The 22,351-nt window shown below is 40.9% G+C and overlaps 1 protein-coding gene across 2 annotated transcripts in view; it reads right to left on the bottom strand.

The window, feature by feature from the left end:
• Positions 1–22,351, bottom strand: part of VPS13C (vacuolar protein sorting 13 homolog C) — a 212,683-nt gene that overhangs the window by 168,485 nt on the left and 21,847 nt on the right. The window contains exons 3-8 of one of the 2 annotated variants that reach the window (XM_069980827.1): positions 17,609–17,651; positions 15,038–15,133; positions 12,861–12,962; positions 3,781–3,843; positions 3,096–3,205; positions 2,676–2,735 (exon numbers count right to left, since the gene is read on the bottom strand). In XM_069980827.1, the coding sequence (XP_069836928.1) occupies positions 2,676–2,735; positions 3,096–3,205; positions 3,781–3,843; positions 12,861–12,962; positions 15,038–15,133; positions 17,609–17,651 (474 nt within the window). The remainder of the gene's footprint in view (positions 1–2,675; positions 2,736–3,095; positions 3,206–3,780; positions 3,844–12,860; positions 12,963–15,037; positions 15,134–17,608; positions 17,652–22,351) is intronic. The other variant, XM_069980821.1, reaches the window with a different exon arrangement.

The raw sequence follows: 22,351 nt of genomic DNA, 5'->3' as shown, positions 1-22,351 counted from the left end.
CATACTGCCGGATCTGATCAACCCATCACAAGTAGGATTTGTTAAGGGTCGGAATGCCATTTACAATATCAGAAAAGTCCTGACGGTGCTAGATAGAGTTAAGCACCACCCCCAGCCAGGCAAATTCCCTATACTGTTAGCACTTGACGCCGAAAAGGCGTTTGATAACGTACGTTGGGACTGGCTGGGGTTGGTGCTTGATATGGTGGGCATCACTGGGCTTTTAGAACATTTCTCGATGGGTTATATAGCGACCCTAAAACTGTCTCCTAGTTTCACTCTCCACCGTGGAACAAGGCAGAGATGCCTCCTATCCCCCCTGCTCTTTAATCTGGCTTTGGAACCATTACTAAGACATTTGCGCCATTCCTCCCTTTATGACAGCATTAAAGTAGGGAAGGCCATTGCCAAAGTAGCATTCTTTGCAGATGATGCCCTGTTATTTTCATTAGATCCCAAGACCCAGTTGGAGAGTGTCCTACAGACCATATCTAGATTTTGTACACTGTCTGGTTACAAAATAAACCCTTCTAAAAGCAAGATTTTGGAGCTGCCTTCTGGAACTCTATTGGTCTTCTAGGAGCGGTGAAACCTCATATCACTTACTTGGGCATTAAGGTAGGTGCTGACCCCCACTCTCTGTACCAACTTAATTATCCCCCTCTCATTGCTAAGATTTGTGCCGAAATAAAAAGGTGGTTCCACCTGCCCATTTTGTTTTTAGGTAGGTGCTACTTAATTAAGATGATGAGTTACTCCAAGATGTTGTACCCCCTCCAAACCATCCCTGTTCTGATTAAACACAAAGACATTAAGAGATTAAACTCAGCCTTCCTCCATTACATTTGGTCACACAAAAGACCCCACATTTCTTTACAAAAGCTCATGTCCAAATTTGATGGGGGAACAAACTTCCCCAACATAAGGGGATACAACTGAGCTTGTCTATTTTGCCATGTAATGGACTGGATCCACAATATGAGCAATTTTTCCGATCTAGTTTTGGAATCAGAGTTAACAGCTCCGTGGTCCCTTCTCTTTTGTCTACATATTAAAATCCCTGCCCTTCCCCCTATATTGAGGCGATCCATTATTATCTGAGACACAGTGTTGGCATGGAAGGTGGTGCGTAAAACGTTTGGAGTTCCCTTCCTCATGGCCAAGAGGTTACAGCTATGGACACACCCCGAATTTTCTAGTCATAAAACAGGTGACCTCCTTCTGTAAATCAAGGCTTGCTAACCTTACTAAAGAACTTTCCTCCAACACCTTCGACGACTTTCAAGGTCATGCATCATGCATACTTTGGCTTTAACCTACCAGCAAATCCACTATTTCCTGACAGAATTTTACAGTGTCCTAAGTGTCAGACTCTGGCAACAGATGTTTGGCACGGCATGTGGTCATGCACCTTGTCCCAGTCCTTCTGGCAGGAGGTGACCGAATATGTTGCTAAGCTTTGGAAACTTGCCTTACCTGTCGAACCTTTGCCTCTGGTTTTCCAATGTATAGATAGACAAACAGTCGAGGCCTCTGGTCTGAAGTCGGTTTCACCTCTGATCCATGCTGTCTTGCTAATAGCCAAACTGGTCCTACTACGAGAATGGATTAACCCTACTATGCCGACTATCATGGCAGTGATAGATGATCTGAAGTCTTTCCTGGCTGCAGATAGATTAGAGGCGGAACGTAATACTGAGAAGCATGCTAAGAAATTTTTCCAGAAATGGAAAATCTTTCTCTTAACACACTTCACGACACAACAGGTACATACCTTTGTCTACCCATATAGGCTTTCCACCTGGTATGTGAAAGAAGATCTCTGTGGTACATTAGGTGGCCTCCGATTACCTACCTGAACTTTACGGTTTGACTGGTTGGGTGGACAACGGAGCCCAATAGTAGTTGTCTAGCTCCACCCCCTAGCACGCTTTCTTCCTTTCTCCCACGCTTTTACACGTTTCTACCTCCCTCTTTCTTCTTTCCACTTCCTCTCTCCCTTTATATGTTTTTTTTTGTGCTGTTGTTGTTGTTTTGATTGTTTATTCATGTACCCTTTGGATCAGTACCTTTACACGATGGCTAGCAGTGAATTTCATACTTTTACTGTTATACCTGGGGGCGAAAACCCCAGTATGATTCTTTATTCAACATAGAACTGCAAGTTCCTTTGGCTGATAAGCTTTACTATGATACATACTGTCTTTTTCATGTTATTCCTACGATAAAACTTAAAACTTGAAAAATGGGCGCTGCGACACCAGAATGGTTTTACCTGTTTTGTCACAGTGCTAATAAGAATACATTTAAAAAAAAACAAAAAAAAACATACAAAAGGTTTTTTTTTTGTTACAAATTGTAATGTTCTGAATAAAAGAAAGTTGTGGGCTTTATTCTTACATTGCCTGTATTTTGTAGCCAAACCAGGAAGGGGTACTAAACACACGGATACTGAATAGAAAGCAATTGTTGAATACTTACCAAATCTGCAACGTGTGAACAATAAAGTGTTTATATACGCCGCACATTACAGAGTACCTTTTTTACCAGTTAAATAAGGTCATGAGAGTCCCACAAATCCTAAAATTTATTGTTTATTCACCTAGGTCTTAATGCTTATGCGGTGGTGGTCTGTATTATTCACACACAACTAAGGAAAAACAAGGACCTTTTACCTGAAGACTTAGCTCGGCAAGGGTCATTCCTACAGAGACTGGGATATTGACATTTGTGATCTATGATAAAGAAAAAAAACAACAACTCAGTCCTAGTTTTCTTCCCCTATTGCAGTTATTACAGTAACTCAGACAAAGATGATGAAAAGAATATACAATACAATGCAGTAACACAATATTCTAGTGTTTCACAATACTTGGCTCTACTGTACATAAAGTAATATACCGAATGTTTTTCTGTTTTTTTTTATTGTAAAGAATATGACACATACTCATTTTTTCTTTATCCAGATGACTAGAAATGCATCAATGTGTGGTTTACACCTATTTGTGTAATACTTGAGGTGTTATATAATTAGTCAGGGACCTGATTTATTGACACATCACATCCCATACACACAGCAGGCTCCGAGTACTTACATCATCTTCATATCGGACGTGTATGTTTGTGATTTTGACCTGCAGATTCTTAATAACTTGTGCTCCCAGTTTTTCAAGAAAAGTATCTTTCTTTTCCTCTTTTGGCTTATCTTGAATACAAAAAAAACAAAGCCATACAAACAAGAAGCAGTCAATAATAAGGAGTGACACACAGATGACTAAGTGATCTTATTTTGCATTTTAAAAATACTGCTAAAAGACTATTAAAGATATAATAATAAAAATACCAATCAAATGAAATCAGCAAAATCAACATGTCTATGGGTTGATAAAAAGGAGAATTCAACCAAATGGGTGGTAATTCTAATCAGAAAAGATAACCCTATGAAATATGCAAAGAAGCTTTTGTATGCAATGTACTTAGGAGGTCAGATAGTGCTGGCTTGGTTACCAATGTTGAAAAGATGGAAAGGGTATTGCTGCATAAAGTTCCTTCCCGGCCAGAAACAAGGCACACCACTTTGCTACTACTTTGCTAAACACATTAAGGGGAATTAATAGGGAACAGATTTGAATAAGCCACTGTAATAAATGGTGTGTATATATATACACATACACACATGCAGACACGTATATAGTTTGAATATTAAAAGGCATTTAAAATAACTTGTTTCCAAAGTTTTACATACAAAAGCATGCTTCTTTTAGAAAGTTGTGTACCCACCTTTTTTAGCATCACGAACCCTAAAACGGTTCTTAAAAGATTTGTGCTTTTTACGTTTGAGTCCTTCATAATGAAAGCATAGGTATGAGAAAAGGACAAATAGGGTTAGTAAAAGTCCACAAAAAAATGTTTAGGTAAAGGGAAACCAAATGATTAGAGATGAGCGAACCTGGAGCATGCTCGAGTCCATCCGAACCCGAACTTTCGGAATTTGATTAGCGGTGGCTGCTGAAGTTGAATAAAGCCCTAAGGCTATGTGGAAATCATGGATATAGTCATTGGCTGTATCCATGTTTTCCAGACAACCTTAGAGCTTTATCCAAGTTCAGCAGCCCCAGCTAATCAAATACCAAACGTTCGGGTTCGGATCGACTCGAACCCGAACCCGGTTCGCTCATCTCTACAAATGATCACATCACGCACGAATACGAAAATAAACAGAAAGAGGGAACAGGCGAGTGATTTTTGAAGATTAAGAAATCTTAACCAAACACCAAGGGCCTATTAAAGTAAATAAAAAATAATAATACAATTAAAGGGTTTGTCCATGCTTAGAAAATTATGTCAGCTTTCTTCCAGAAACAGCACCCTTCCTGTTCTCACCTTGGGTGTGATTTTGCAGCTCAGAATTGTAATGCTAAACATAACCTGAGGATTGCAAAAACACAGTGTGACCCCAGCCTTAGTTTGTGAAGTACCCCCTTTAAGGCTATGTTCTGACACAGTATTTTTCAATCTATACCTAGTTGCATAACAAAAAGCCTTATAACTCTCCATGGGCTTATTAACATCTCTTTTTAACTGCTTACAGGTCCACGTTCACATACTGTATGAACATCGGCCGTTGTTTGACCCAGCCGGGCCAAATAATGGCCGATGTCTGAGATATTCACCCGGCCGATAGGGCAGTATCGTCCGGATAAAAATCACTTTATTTTAATTGGAATGCGGGCACATTTGGGTGCACTCTAATTGCCATAGACCACAATGATAACGTACATCCAGGAGCCATACTTTACACTAAGTATAGGCTCTCGTATGGCTACTGTTCACTGGATAGTGGCCGCACAAAATAGACCTGTCAGTTATTACACAATTGCCGTGGTGCTGCTAAATGGCCGCTAAATGGCTAAATATGCATTAATAAGAATTGTGAACTTCTGCTTGTTTTGATCCTAACATTAGAAGAGGTGAAATCTGCAGCAGAATAAAAGATCTTATACATTTTAAAATTTTAATGCTGCACTGTTCTATTTGCTGCATGTGTCTGAAAATAATAAAACTATTGCATAAATATAAATTATATTGCATAATCTGTAACTGTGAAAACATTCAGAATATGTGACAGCAAAAGTCCTGAAGCATAGAGGTCCTCATACACCTATGACGTTTATTGGCTGAACCAGCTGCTCGTGGCAGAGTTGGCTGTCAATCTAGCGTGTACAGGGCCACCGAGAAATTATGTCAGTGGTGATGGGGGACAGGAGTGATGAAAAATCATGGCTGACCCTGTTGCTCAGAGAGATATAAGCCACAGCGAGAGGGCCCTCACTGCAGCTTACCCCTCCCTTCCCCATAGAGAATACAGAAACACTTGCGGTGGCGAACATTCCTTGTGTATGGAAAGAACAGGCAGCGGGCAAAAGACATAACGATTGTTTGCCCGTCAGTTTTTGAAAGTCTTAGGCCTTTTGATCAATAGATGCCAAAACAGTGTCCCTTCGGCTTCTGGCACGTACCAAAAAAAATAAAAATAATAAGTATACCACAGTCTTTTTTATTTATTTAGGTTTCCAGCATAGCTAAAGACAGGCGTATCCATCTAGGGAAAGGAGAGCGAAATCCTTCTTCAAGAAATGGAAAGCTTTTATAACTAACTTTCTAGATGAGGCTGAAAGGCAGAGGGTGGTGAGACCTTTTCGTAATACAAGGTGGTACTTATTGGCGGATATTGCTGGTACTCTGGGCAGATTACGTCTTCCTGATTAGGCAGTGTTGCCGTACTTGCTGAATATAGAGGGAGAGGACTATGGGCCGCGAGCATTGGGGGGGGGGGGGGGGGGGGGGAGGTTTTGGGGGGGGGGGTTGTTTTGTTACAAAGTCTGTTATTATCTCTGTATGCCTGGAAGGATCGAGATGTGAGATTTCCTTCAACAAACTCCTGTATATTCTGTAAACTTATGAAAACTAATAAAAATATGTTTGAAAAAAAAAAAGACAGGCGTATGACATTATATTGCTACACAGTGGCACACATCAGGGAACCCTACTGACATATACCTTCAATGTGATGGACAGTCAGATAAATAACAGATCAAATACATAGTAACATAGTTAATAAGGTTGAAAGAAGACAAGAGTCCATCAGGTCCAACCTCGGGAAACCCTACTGTGCTGACCCAGGGGAAGGCAAAAAAACCTCTATGAGGCAGATGACAATTGCCCCATCACAGGGAGAAAATTCCTTCCCAACGCCAGAATAATCCCTGGATCAACGTATTACCGGAAATCTAGTGGCCATAACTTGGAATATTATATTTTTCATGAAAAGCATCAATGCCTCCCTTGTACTTAATGAATCAGCCATGACAACATTATGTGGCAGAGAGTTCCACAGTCTCAATGCTCGTACAGTAAAGAACCTGCGTCAATGCTGATGGTGAAACTTTCTTTACTCTAGATCAGTGCTTCCCAACCTTTTCCACCTCGGGGCACCCCTTGGAAAAAAAAATTTCCTCGGGTAACCCCTACTAAACGATGTTCTACAAAATAAGAAAACCGTCATACAGTGACTCACAGGTGATGTCTTCTTTGATCTGAGGCGTCACTTTCCCTTTTCCTCTCCATCCAGTCCAGTCCTCCATGATTATTTCTTCCAGCTACTTTTCATCTCTTCAGAACCTGCGAGACAAACAATTTAGGCTCCGCACATTTCTAGCAACTTCCTTCCCTTTCTCCCTCCTGTAGGCTCCCAAAGTAACTGCGCTGTTTGGTGTTACGTGCAGTAAAGAGAGTAGGAATGTGGGATGCCCCCTGTATGTAGGATCCCCTGCTGTGCCCCCATGAGCTAATAATGCCCTCAGAGGTGCCCCCATGAACTAATAATGCCCTCAGAGGTGCCCTCATGAGCTAATAATGCCCCCAGAGGTGCCCCCATGAGATAATAATGCCCCCAGAGGTTCCCCCATGAACTAATAATGCCCCCAGAGGTGGCCCCCATGAACTAATAATGCCCCGAAGAGGTGCCCCCATGAACTAATAATGCCCCCTGCTCTGCCCCTAAAAAAAACAAACATCCTACTCACCTAATCCGCGCTGTGGCTGCAGGCAGAAGCTCTACTCCTCCTCTTCTGGCTCCATCTTGCGAGCCGCAGGGACGGGACCTCCGGCAGGCGTGATGACGTCACATCATCACGCCTGCCGGAGAGGTCACGTCCCGGCCTCCCATAGGCTGCTGGCATGAAGTGCTGGCAGCCTATGGGAGTAAATGTAGGAGCAGGACGCTGACACTTCCTGCTCCTACATTATGCTCACTTTAATGTTCCGCCCGCTCACTGTGCGGGCGGAACATTAAAGCAATCTGTGCATCCCAAGAAGCTGCGCGGTCGCAGCTTCTCGGGATGCTTAAAGTGACGGCGCACATTTCCAACCGGGATCCCGCGGCACCCCTGACGGGTTCTCCCGGCACCCCGGTTGGGAGACGCTGCTCTAGACGTAGAGGATGCCCCCTTGTCATGGTTACAGACCTAGGAGTAAAAAGATCACTACAAAGATCTCTGAATGTAAGAATGGCTCCAGTCAGACAGAACACAAGCCAGTCGCAGAGAATGGCTCTCCACTCATAGAGGGAACTTAATTAAAATATTATTTTTATATATATATATATACATACACACACACACAGCTATATAACTAGCTGTACATGTTTCAGTAGAAGAGAAAGCATGTGTACTTTGCTAGTAAAAGATATTTGTCTAAATAGCAAATAGCTCCTGCAAGACACATGTACAAATGTTCAGGTACATGTCAAATTGCTTGAAGGTATCTGCATCTTTTCGTTATCACAATGTGAATTTTCCACATCAGCTATGTAATCAGTAACATGAATCTAATGTACACATCTTTCCCTCAAATTTGCAATAGTAGCACAAACCACTATACAAATATTCTCATTGTGCAATACTAACTAGTAATTCATGCTACAGATACCATTGTGTGCTCAATGTCTCATATTCTTACTATATCTGTACTATTTCTGGGTATCCTGTTGGCTATCGCTCCAACAGATAATGAAGACATACGAAAAATTAGAATTAGTTGCCATGTTTAAAAAACATTCCTGCCTTATCAGGGCCCCTACTAACATTATATGAACAAAAGTATTGGGACATCTACAGATTACACCTCGAACAGCTTTTAGGACACTCTAAATCCATGGCATTCAGCAGTCAGACAGGCAACACTGATACTTGTTAAATCCAAACTTGGCCATCAAACTGCCCGATAGTGAAACGTGACTCATCACCCCACAAAACACATATCCACTGCTTTAGTGTGCAGTGGCAGCGTGCCTTACACCACTCCATGCTCACTTGGCATTGTACTTGTAAAGCTTGCATGTAGCTGCTCGGCCATGAAAACCCATGCCATGAAGCTCTTGTTGCCAACTTTTTGTTTTGAATTTTAAAGGCCACTGTCATTTGAAAAAAAATAAAATAACTTTTGATAAGTCAAAGAGACACATCAAAAGTTTTGATTGGTTAAAGGGAATCAGTCAGCTCCTGGTCCCTACCTAAGGTGCTGACAGTGTGCTGTAGCTGGCAGTCCCCTAGTAAGCATGGTGACTTTTGGTAATTTTCCATGCAGTGGATTATGTACAATCTTATGTCTTCTACTGTCACAGAGCTGTTGTTCGTGCCACACTTGTCATGCATCCTCCTCACTCTTCATGAATAATCAATGCTGCCCGGCCTCCTGCTTGCTCAGCTGTCAGATTGCAGATTCGTCCTCTGTAGGTAGTTTATGTCTGAAAGAAACTCTTCTCCCTAATGTGTTGGCGCTGTGGTCTAGGGGTAACTAACCTGTCTGGAGACCTGCCAGCAGTTCATTCTCTGGTTGGAATCCCTGATGGAAATTAGAGTGGTTTTTTTCCCCTCATTATTGTATCATTTTTAAAGGGGTAGTGCGGCGCTCAGAAATTATTCACAGAATAACACACATTACAAAGTTATACAACTTTGTAATTTATGTTATGTCTGTGAATCGCCCCGTTCCCCGTGTCCCACCCCCCCACCCCACCCGTGTATCCGGAAGTGTGGTGCATTATACATTACCTGATCCGTGTCGAGGGCCGTCCGCCATCTTGTGCCAAACGTCATCTTCGGACGGACGGCCGAGTCGCTGCCGCCCGTCCCCCCTCTGCCACGTCACAACTGTGCTCAGCCGCGATTGGCTGAACACAGTTATGCTCAGCCAATCGCGGCTAAGCATCGGATGATGCTGCAGAGGGCGTCCGGCATTCGAGACAGTCAGAGCTGTTCGCCGGCCGCCCGAAGAAGACGTCACTCGCTGAAGATCGGAGACGGGTGTCGGCACGTGACAGGTGAGTATAGCGCACCACACTTCCGGGTACACGGGTGGGGGTGGTGGGACACGAGGAAGGGGGCCATTCACAGTCATAACATACACTACAAAGTTTTATTACTTTGTAATGTGTGTTTGTCTGTGAATAATTCTTTACCGCCTCACTACCCCTTTAAGGCTGTGTTCACACACAGTATTTTTGCTCAATATTTTGGTCAGTATTTTGCAACCAAAACTAGGAGTGGATTGAGAGCACAGAAAGGCTATGTTCTCACACTGTTGAAATTGAGCGGATGGCCGTCATTTAATGGCAAATATTGGACGTTGTTTTAAAATAGCAGTAATTATTTGCTATTAAATGATGGCCATCCACTCAATTTCAACAGTGTGTGAACAGAGCCTTTCTGTGTTTTCAATCCACTCCTGGATTTGGTTGCAAAATACTGAGCAAAAATACTGGGTGTGAACATAGCCTTAAAAATTATAAAATAATGCGAAAAAAAAGACATTTAATTTCCATCAGGGGTTTTGAACCAGAGAATGAACTGCTGGCAAGTCTCTAGACAGGCGAGTTACCCCTAGACCACAGCTCCAATACATTAGGCAGTAGAGATTCTTTCAGACATAAACTACCTACAGAGGACTAATCTGCAATCTGACAGCTGAGCAAGCAGGAGGCCGGGCAGCATTGATTATTCATGAAGAGGGAGGAGGATGCATGTCAAGTGTGGCACGAACAACTGCTCTGTGACAGTAGAAGACATAAGATTGTACATAATCCGCTGTACAGAAAATTACCAAAAGTCACCATGCTCACTAGAGGACTGTCAGCACCTTAGGTAGGGACCAGGAGCTGACAGATTCCCTTTAATGTACGCCAATGAAGCCTATGGGGCGGTCTTTCTTACACAGACACAGAACAGGAAGAGAGGTGTGCAACAGCGTGCATCTCCCAGACTCTCCTGATCGGTCGGGATCTAAAAATTCAAACTCAGACCGATAAAAACTTTTGAAATGTCGAAAGTGTTTTTTAATGACAGGTACTCTTTAATGCCAATACATTTGGAACTCTGCAGTTACTCTAAGGACCATTTTATACCAAACGATTATTGGCCACACTTGGCCAATAATGGTTTGGTGCAATAGGTCATGATGTAAGGCAACGATTAGCTGACATGTACAATGCTGTCTTATCAAAAGACAATAGCAATGGTCTGCTAGCCGTCGCTCCATACAATAGGGGCTAAGACAGCAGACTGCCACTAAATTCTATCGGCCAACTAGAGGATCCTTAGATAGTCTGGGCAGCCCCTTCCGCTGCTTCCTGTGGCCCCCTGCTCGATGTCTTTGCGTCTAATAGCACAGACAGCGAAAGGGGAACGAGTAGCAAGCGAGCACTGACCTGACAGGTTGGCAGTTCCTTCTCAATATTGGACAGTGTAATAAGGCCCTAACTTAGTAACTTTAATGTGTCACAACACTCAGCAACACCACTTTTCAGTAATGCCACACTGATCGTGAAAGAGGGAAGAAATTTCACAAACAATGCTGCAGCAGAATCCTATTGCAGTACCATGCTGGGATCCAGTGAGCTCCAAGATGAGACAGTCTTTTTACAAATGTTTGTAAAGACAGACTGCTCTGATGGGTGATGGAATTTATACAACTATGGCAATGGGGCGTAATGAAATATCTGAATTCAATGAATAAGTGTGGCTCAATACTTGTTCCCATAGCGACTTAAGTACACAGGGGGAGATTTATTAAACATGACGTAAAGTGAAACTGGCTCAGTTGCCCCTAGCAACCAATCAGATCCCACCTTTCATTTTACAAAGAGTCTGTGAGGAATGAAAGGTGGAATCTGATTGGTTGCTAGGGGCTGAGCCAGTCTCACTTTAAACCATGTTTGATAAATCTACCCCACAGTATCTGTTTTTTTTTCCCAGTGTTACAATATTTAGGCAGGACAGGAAAAAGGGAAAACGAAGCCAAAATTAATACGGTAAAATAACAGTAGAAATTTGTGTGAGAACAGTATGGTAAAGACAACATATGTCAACGTCAAATAAATGTAAATCATGGAGGAAGTCAGAGCTCTGCACGAAAACCATATCACACAGGATGTTTCTTGTTTGGCATCATAATATGGCTTATAAAAACCAAATAAGGTGTAGGTTTTGTTTTTCCACAGAAGGTTTATACTGTTTTTAAGGACAAAGGCAGACTTTATTCCGAACAGAGTCACAAGAGCCTGTTAGTTCATATGTCAGCAATTTCTATAGTTGTACTACCTTCCACACAAGATATTTTAGTCTGGCAGAAAGGAATATGTCATAACAGTTTATTTTCTAACTTAAGGCTATGTTCTAACAATTTTTTTTGCCAATCACAGCTGTAAATATTGATCATGCTCTATCTTAGGCCCCGTTCCCACTGAGGAAAGGTAGCGGAATTCCGCGCAGGAATTGTCCGCCGCGGAATGCCGTTAGCCTCCCGCTCATAATGGGAGTCTATGGGAGGCGCGCGCTCCTGCTCTGTACGCGCTGAAGGATGAACAAAACTGAAACAAAACTTACAACTATCACGTCCTAACAGCTAACAGCCAAAAGGGAGTTTTAGTTTTGCAACATCTAAGGAGCCACACATTGAGGAACACAACAAACATACGCACAAACAACTCTACTACAGGAACACACTAAAAGCCTCTGCTACAAATAGACCTCTGCAGCATACAAACATACAAAAAGGACTACTACAATGCACACACACACATAGCTCTGCTACACACAGTGCAAATACTCAAACACCTCTATTATATTTACTTCTTTGTGTGACTACTTTCAAACATGTGTCACATGCTTATGACACCAAAAGTTCCTTTCTTCTCCTTGTTGGATAAGCCCTTCAAGAAGTCTCTGCATATTAGGAAGATGGATATAGTGTTCAAACTGCATACAGCTTCCTCTATTTATCACGGACTAGTTTTAGGCAGAATAAAGGAGAGAACTGCGCAGCACAGTTCTCTCAGTGGAGGGGCTGTGCTGAATCAGCGTTTTAACTGATCACTAGGAAAGCTGTCAGGTCACTCTGACTATGTCAGTAGGCCATAACCATGGACTATACTTTTAACAAGACGTTTCGTGCTAAAAGGTATTATAGTTAAAAAAAAAAATTCTCTCCAATGATGACACACAAAATACAAAAAGAAAATTTTCAATTAAATCAATCTAACAAACATTTAATGACTGGAAGCTCTTATGGAAAAGCTTATGGTCGGGGGAGAAAATAAAAAACAAAAAACACCACATTTATACGCACCAGACTGTTTTTTACTACACATGAAACTCTGCACGTTGTAGCAGTCGCCAACAACTCCTTCATCCAAAGGCAAGCAGATAAGCAACAGAAATAACAATAACTTGACATGTCTCTTAAGGGACACATTTTTACAACCATCAAACATTGAGGTAGACCTTAGCATTAGAACAACCTACCTTTTTCAGCTGCTTTCTGTAGGGCCTCTTCAATCCGTAGCAGATCCCTCTGTTTTGCCTCTTGAAGATTCCGTTCTTCTTTATCTGCATCATATTTTATGCCTTAAGAGTAAAACAAAAATGTATACTTTCACAAGTTTTACCACAAAGATTAGTTTTGGACAGATGATTAAAATAAATTTCTAGTAAATGATTTGTCAGACTCCCGCATCAGTATTATGGCACCTATACACCAATCAGGCACAATACTGAAACATTATTGCCAGATGGTGATCACACCTTACATTGATATGTGCTAATATTTATTGTTTCAAGCTGAAACATGTAGGGGGCAGTAAATGTGTGTTTTAAGTAGTCACAGTGGCAAGCTTAACACGCCATCACATCTGCAGTACCTTATACCGCACTTAGCACTTTCTCACGCTGTAAAGGAGTAATAGGAGAGAATTAGAATACTATTGGTGCATTACTGAGATTTTAAACTAATAAGGTCAAATAAAAGTTATTTTTTTATATGTGAATGGTAAAAAAAAAATAGTTATTACTGAAAGGTAAACTCTGTAAATCAGTATTGGTATACTACTCGCCATTCACTGGTCTGTTATTTGTGTACAGAACACACTGCATATCACACCATGCTGTATAGGGGATTGCATAGCTACAGACCAGTCAGGGTGCCTATGATGACCCATATCCAGTGCTGAAAGCAGCTACAATGTGCATGTGAGGGTAAGAAATGTAGTAATATGTAGTAATAAAAGGTAGCGGCCTGGTCTAGGAAAAAGGCAAGCAAGCAAAGTGATGCTCGGGGTGGAAAACTTGGGTCCAGTCCTAAAAACTTACATCGGTCATAGCAGTACGAGAGGAACCTACTACAATATATTAGGCAGCTGATTTTATTTTATGGACGATTGATGTATATGGTATCCAAACTAAAAGGCACCCCCATATTTATGTACACAGCAGTCAATTCAGAGGGCCAAGCAGAGGGTCTCTCACTAGATCATACTCCTGAGCTTCTACACAGATTCAACACAACAGTCTCCCTGAGGTGCTAGAAGTGTATTACAGCAAGGGGCTCTTTATTTCATATTTTCTGGTATTGCCTTGTAAATCAAACATTTAGGCGAGGAGTCATAGACCTTCTCTACAGAGTTTTGAGATAAATATTCCTACTGACCTGAATGCCTGCCTCTTAAACCCTTTCCTATCAAATTCTGTAACCCTCTGACAGCAGCTAGATGGCCTTATGTAGCCATTACTGTCACCATGCTGAGAGCAGTATCTACAGTGAAGATTTGTTCCCATGAACACCAAGGAACATAGTGTGAGAAGCTACTTGACTGCTATTTCCCAATGTCATCTATGTTTACTCTCTGTTTTATTTCTGCCACCTTGGCAGAAGTTTGTGAACATCACAAGTTTATAATGAATAATGGCCATGAATTGCCAAGGGGGACAAATGTATATTACATTGTTACCAAAACAAAAGCAGTATATCGTACATTACCAGAATATTTTCCAATTACTATAATAAAGGAAATACGTCAGCAAGAATCATTATACTACACATGTACCTCACATCTACAACTAAGCCCACCAACAACATATTCATATACCTTTATTAAAAGAAATGTAATGCCATTAATGGAGTCCCTCAGGTTTCCAAAATAGTGTCTGACATTTTACTGAATTGTACCTAGTTAAAATAATGTTTGCTACATCTTTTTTTTTTTTTCTGTACAGTTATTTGAACGGAATCTATGATGGATGTCCCCGTTGGAACCTCCAGTGCAGATGTGTACATTGCCTTAGGCTGCATTAAGATGTTGCGTGTTTTCTGAGTGAATTCTGCCCTGGACATTGGTACATCATGCCATGCGGGGACAGGCATTCACTGTCCGTGGTATGCGTGATTCACAAAGCGAACATGGCACATGTAAATGCAGCCCTTGTATGACTGCCATTACTGAAGCAGGGAGAATTTAATATAATTCAGCATGAACTTAACATCTTAATTATTATGACATTTTTCAATGTTTATCTTCTCAAACACTTTATATAACACAAATCACTGTCCAGCCCCAGATCTCAGAACACAGTTTACTATATGTTACAAAGCTTTTCTAATTGCTGGTATTTAGCATTTCCTATGGAACTATATTATAGTAACTTACTTGCGCCAGGTACCACTAATAGATATAAACCTTCAAGAGTGGCAACAACTGCATCGCCATACAAATTCTTCCAGGGAATTTTCAAGATGAGTTTATCTGTTAATTTGGAGGAAAAAAAAAACAAATGAATACTAAAACTCAAAAGGATCATTTTGAACTTCAAATGAAAAAAAAAAATAAAACATTACAGGGGTTTCTGTCATTATAACATTGATGTTCAATCGGTGGGGGTCCCCAGCTGATTATTAGAATTAAGAAAGAACTGTTTAAAAAGATACTATTAATTTCAGATTTTTTTGCTTTATTTTGGGGGACATAAAAGTCCCATGAAAAAATTATCCTTTGTATATCCATAACCTTCAAACAAAGCAATTTGGTGAAAGCTGACGCTGAAGATTAGGATTTCCTTCACTGTCATTACCATTATTTCTCCTGTTATAGATGCTTAAAGGAACAAACATCTGGCAGTATAGCACTACGATTTACAATGCATCCAAGCAGACTAGTTCAGTAAAAGGAACTCTCAGTTTTGTAAGATTTTTCTTATATTTGTTTAAATCTCTCACTGATAAAATAGCTTTGACAAGTTTAATGAGATGCTGATTAGTTATTTTAGCTTCACCGTTTACCCCAGTAACAGGTATTGATAGATGGTTGGATGGAAATGCGAAAAATGATCTAGCTGCTGCTGAAGGTTCACTCAGGAGGATGGGTACATACTGCAGAACGCTTATTCATTTATAGAACAGCTGTATTCAGACAGTTTTCCAGCCTTTCAGTGGTTAAATATATAATTATGTTATCTGCTACAGCAATCGCTGACATCTGATGAAAAGATCAAACTGATTTTCTAAGCTTGCGTAGATGAACATCTGTGTGTGACTTTGATATTTGCCTAATAAAAGGTTCACTGATTTTATGCACTTAACGCACACAATTCAGAAAGAGAAGACTACAACCATGGCAACTCAGCATTATTTTTGGAAGGTGTGGGTGAAGCGTTATTGAACTTGGAATCTGTAGGAGACAGATTTACCATCCATGATAGCATATGGCCTGGATAGTAAAATAGTTACATTAATAATAAATTGTTTTGGTTTTTTTGTTTTTGTTTACAAATGACACTGAAAAATATGAAATGTTGCCTGAAAAAAAAAGTTGTAGATACACTGTATTTACAAATTTATATTCACTGGGGTGGAGGTTAAAAAATCTGTCAATTACACTGGCAAAAAAAAGCCAACATGTAACAATCAGTAACTCCCTGAGTTATAAAAGAAAACAATAAGATGGAAGTTCTCTGTAGCCCTTCCTGGTATCACTGGAAGACTGTACAGGGAAAGAGATCACAGTAAAGACCCTTTCACACTAACCAAAGGGGACACAATAACAAGCACCACTCTACTTCATTTCCATGTGTCCAATAAACCTTTACAAGGCTCAGCTGTAGCCATACAAACGATCGTGGACAGTTTACACAGGGTGATGTGTGGCCAATAACTATTGGTTAAATGACTGCACAAAAAAATCTGATCAGTTGGCCTTTTTACATGGGCCAATTGTTGACAATGAGTTGTCTGTAAAAGCTCATTCAGTTGATAATTGGCCTATGTAAAAGGACCATAAGGCTCATTTATCACCCCTTTAGATGCTCATAAGGTCAGACTCAGGGCTTCTATGAGCAGTATTAGCAGATTCCACAGAACAAATAGCAGTATGTGGAAATATTCTGACAGAAACCACAACAAAGCCTTCTGGACTCCATTCTATGTCAATGGGGTCCATGAGGCATTAGTGCTCTCTGTCAAGTACTTTGGCTTCCTTTATAAACCACAGAAGAACCATACACAGGGCCTATCAAGTTGTGATCCTCGCTTGCAGCTTCTTCCCTTCTACACTTTTGATGCAGACTGCATGAATACAATCAAATGCAGTGCCCCATCTAGAATACAGCACCTGGTGTCATCTGAAAGCTAATATTTTGGGCTTCAAAGAGACTCAGTCAGTAGGTTTATGGTGTCCTATCTAAGCGTAACAAACCAGTGACAGAGAAGCTGGACAGAATGATGTATCACATATTGTTCTGTGCAGATGATTCAAAGATATCTTTTTGAATAATATAGACAATAAGTAGTCCTCTCCATTAGGTGCATGGGCCCAGCAATTTTCAATATTCATGAAAAGCAGAAAACTCCACCCACCAGCTGCTGATTGGCAGTTATCTATCCATGCTGTGTGCAGGCAGTCACCTGTCAGTCAGCATCTGAAGGGCAGGGGAGGGGAGAGGCAAGAATCCCATTCTCCTGTATATTAGGAGAACGACTGAACAGAATGATTTAAGTAATACACCAATATATGCAGCATTTCTGTAACTAGTTTATGCTGCCCTCATTTAAGAAAAATTTATAACCTAGAAAATGTAGAAAAAAAAAAAAAAAAAAAAAGATCCATGGCAATAAAAAAAAAAAGAATGTAAAGACTTGAAAAAATATAATTCTCAAACCAGTATGCAAAGTGGCCAATTTGGAACACAATACAAAAAAAAAAAAAGTTTAAATATATTATACATACCTATCTGTCCAGCCTTTACTTTAAATGGTACATCCAATTCACTCTATACCAGGAATAAAAAAAAAAAAAAAAAAAGACAGCGCTGTCAGATAGTAGCAAAATAATCTGTTCGTAGAAAATGAAACAATTAATGCCATGGTATACTGTGACATGCCCATAGCAGAGCCCATCACATTAATAGACTGAACATAATTTAATACGTTTGGCATATCTCAGAACACAGTAGGTAGTTTATCACTTGCAGCGTTCATGTTGCCATCTGTACATCAGAGGATATGTTCACACAATAAAAAAAAAAAAACAAAACACAACAACTGTCCATTTAAACAAACCCTTAAAGCTCCCATTACTGGCTTGCTTATGTGCGACAAACTTAGAAAATTATTGAATTCTTGTACATTGTTTAATAAATGTGTCACAACCAAGAATATTCCCATAAATAACAGCATATATGTCTGCTCCAAACTTTTTTTTTTTTTTAAAGCCACATTTTATAAATCTTGCTAAAATATACTAAAAAGTGTGAGTGAAGAGCATTTGCGTGGCAACCAAAAGACAATATCATGTCTGACCTTGATGAAACAGTACACACACACACTGTACTTTTATTTTGCAGTACTAAGCAGCACAGTATACTGTATTTCTGAGCAAGGTAAAAGGCACTACTAGACTACATTTGGTCAATTGAAGTGAATAAGTCTCCTGTGGTATACAGATTAGATTTCTGCCTATATATGTATACCAGACATACTGCACTTTTAGGCTCTGCTCACACGCTGTACAAACAACGTCCGTTCCGCCATGAACGGCTGTTGTTTAATGCTACCTACAGCCAGAATTAATGACCATGATCATTGATTGTGGCCGTAGGTAGCATTAAACAATGGCCGTTCAAGGCAGAATGGAAGTTGTATGAAGGGTTTGAACGTAGCTTAATAATGTGAAACTAGCCTTAGATGATAATATAAGTTATGCAGAGACCATAATTATATATAAATACAGTCTCTGCATTCAAATGATTAAAAATGGAACACTCTCTTTGACAATATCACTGGAAAGGATACCTCAAGGTATCTTTTTCTAAATAAGTTTACTTTTTATTATTTGTATTTTGCTTAAAAAGGAGAAGTATTGAAATATAAAAAAAATTTTTTTATGAGGCTGGGGCAGGGAGAAAAAAGCTTAAAGCGACTCTGTACCCACAATCTGTCCCCCCCAAACCACTTGCACCTTCGGATAGCTGCTTTTAATCAAAGATCTGTCCTGCGGTCCGTTCGGCAGGTGATGCAGTTATTGTCCTAAAAACAACTTTTAATCCTGCAGCGCTGTGTCTAACGGCCTGGGCTTACATTTGTATATGCATTAGGCTGGCACCGCCTCTCCAACCTTCCTCCCCATCATTAGGAATGATCCAGGAACATTTACTGCTGTTTGAGCTTTGCACAGGTGTATTAACGATCCAGCCCATGTTCATTATAAACACAGGTGGGTAATAGGAAGCAATCTGCATGGAGCATTCCTAATGATGAGGAAGGTGGGGAGGAAGGACAGAGAGGGTGTGCCAGCCTAATGCATATACAAATGTAAGCCCCGGGCGTTAGACACAGCGCTGCAGGATTAAAAGTTGTTTTTATGACAATAACTGCATCACCTGCTGAACGGACCCCAAGACAGATCTTGGATTAAAAGCAGCTATTTGAAGGTTTGGGGGGGCCAGATTGTGCGTAGAGAGTCGCTTTAAATTACCTCTCCCTGTACCTCCGAAGCAATGTCTCAAGGCTCCGGGACCCCCGTCTGGCTCAGGGAACCCCGGCTCCTACTACGCCATGGTGATGGATTACCCGATCAGCCAGTCAGTGACTGGACACCGCTGCAGTCACTAATTGGCTGATGGGGAAATCTATCAGCCGGGTCGGGCATTTTCTTCCAAATCGTGACAACATTGGAACTTGAGGGAAAAGGAGTTCCGTCAGGGATCCTGGAACCTGTGATGCGGCACATCGGGGGCACAATGCGCCGCAAATTTGTAAAACTTCCCCTTCAGTCTTCATTGTAACATGAGCAGATTAGAAACAAGCAGATGTTTTTCCTCCTTTCTACTTTATTTTATCCATAGCTAAGTGTCAAATATGTTAACTGGCCAACAATTCCTTGACATATATGTTGGCAAAAACTGTGTTGCAAGGTGTAACCATAAAATGTAGCTTTACAAATAATGAATAGACTTGACCATTATTTCAGTAAGACTCTTTAGTTTTAAAAAGGAGTACTTAGATGCATTCTACATTTATATAAACGAACAAAAAATAAAGAAAAAATAAAGAAATAAAATGGGATGTGTGTTTCTCTTGCAATATCTGTGAATACCTGCTGTATGCAAATGAGGATTTACTGCTCTGTGGAAACCGGCCTAAGAGAACATGTAATGCAGTCAGTGTATCAGCTAACATTAAAAGGGGTATTTCCTGTCAACTAATATAGATAAACTTGTAGGGTGTGTCAAGTTTTACTTTTTTGAAACACGCTCATTTGGCTTACTCTTTTCCTCCTCTAAAAGCAGTGATTATATATCGAAACAACCATAGCCTATGCAATGTTCGGCCACGTTCAGATGCTGTATAACAGCAGCCCTTCTGTGAAACGGTTGTGTCAAAAAGCGGCTGCTGTCTGTGAAGTTCACCCCAGCCGGAACTGCAGTAGCGGCTGGATGAACAACACTTTTTTTAATTGTAATACGGACACATTCGGGTGCGCCCGTGTTCCAATTAACCACAGCAGACAATGTAAAGTGCGGCCGGAGCTGACTTTACATTGTCTGCACATAAAGTGTGGGGCGCTTACTGGCTATAATAGTGTCTGCACATGGAGGTACTTCACATATAGCAGAATTATCCTCTGCTGACGGTAGGTGTCTCACATGGGATGCAGACATACAAAACCGTGTATATGACTTTTATAATGAACTACATACTTCCACACTATCTGCATCCTGTCTACAGACAATAGAAGTATATGTGGCTAATATCCCATTACCCTCCTTAAGGCAGAGATTTGGAGTGTGTTGGAGGAACTGGCACATGCACTCAAATCTTCAACTAAGAATAAAGTTCACAGGGCAGACAAATTGCTGGCAGAATTTCTTAAGCAACTAAGTGAAGTCCTGTTGCCAAGCTATTGGTAATTTATCAGGATGCTCTGCAGCAGGGTGCACTGCAATTGTGGTTGTTATTCCAAAGCCAGAGAAGGATCTATTACATCCAGATTCCAGCTTATACTGTTGCTCATGACAGTTATCAATTTATTGGTGAGAAGAACTGGTGAGTGGCCGACTGTCTTACTACTGTAATAGCTGGCCTCTTGTGTGATCATCAACTGGACCAAATCAGTCAAGCTTCTAGTAGCTCCCTCCTCGCCGCCCATACAGATTCCCAATGTCCTTTTGCAAATAGTATCTAAATTTAAGTACTCAGAAATTTTAATATCCCCCCCCCCCAGGTTCAGGATTATATTTCTAATAATCCTTAGTCTATTATGAGTAGATGTGCTAGCAAGGTGGATACATGGCTTCGTCTCTCGGTAGTGGGTAACCTTCTAAAAATTATTGCAATGCCCTAACTACTTTATGTGCTGCATAATACCCCAGTCTGGATTCCTAACTATATGTTGCAAAAATACCAGGGATTGTATCTGTAAAGAGATTAGTAATATGAATTAGAAGTACAAAAGTGTGGCACTCACAAATAGCTTAAAAACGACCTTTATTTCATGCTGGGTCTGAGAAAGAAGACTCGGACGACAGGCTGTTTCACACACACAGGTTGTGTGAAATGGTCCATTGCCCGAGTCTCCACTCTCAGACCCAGCATGGAATAAAGGTCATTTTTAAGCTTTCATTGGTGTGTGTGCCGCACTTCTGTACTTTTAATTCATATTGCTAAGAACTTGCTGCCGCTGTGCACCATCTGAGGAGCATAGACAGAGCCGCTACACTGAGGGCCAGCTGAGCTAAGAAGTTGTAGTCCGCAGTAGATCCACTGTTCAGATTCCGAGCAGTATTGCCAGGACTGCACCTTGCCTTTGCTCTTGCCCTGCAAAAAGTGTAGTGCTTTAATACGCTGGAAAACACTGCAGAGAGGAAAATACTCATGAAAAATGGCGTTCCCTAATTCGTACATATACTTTTTTGCTGCACAGATGCAGCACTTGAAAGGATGGGGGCAATGTGATGGGTTGAGTATAGTGAGAAAATTGGTGGAATGCATAATGGGCTATTTTCCCCATTGGCAGATATGGCGGTGGGTCAGCTCAGCACTCACTTTGAGTGGCAAAATATGGCATAGCACAAAAAATATGTTGGGCATTTAAGGATTCACAATCTACATTGTCTTGTGGAAAAATGTCCCGGAGTTCTCAACTGGAGGGATTTTCTCTCTGGGCCTCAACGGGTATTTATTTTGTTTAACAGGTGTAAAGACTGTTCAGGCAAATAATCGTTCAGTGTAATAGCACATGTTGAAAGCAACATTGAGGCAATATGCACAATGTCGGCTGATCATAGGAATACCCCTTTAGGGCAATGAAACCAAGACCCATCTATATAGTACAGTGCAGACCAAACTGTGAAGTGGGCCTCTTCAGTAAAGGCCCTATTCCACGGAAAGATTATCGGCCGATATCGGGCGTTACAGGCGATAATCATCCGTGGAATAGAAGGCAACGATCAGCCGACATCGTTCATGCTGG

This window comes from Dendropsophus ebraccatus, chromosome 1 (assembly GCF_027789765.1).
Source record: "Dendropsophus ebraccatus isolate aDenEbr1 chromosome 1, aDenEbr1.pat, whole genome shotgun sequence".
Taxonomy (NCBI): domain Eukaryota; kingdom Metazoa; phylum Chordata; class Amphibia; order Anura; family Hylidae; genus Dendropsophus; species Dendropsophus ebraccatus.
This window is presented reverse-complemented; position numbering and strand designations above follow the sequence as displayed.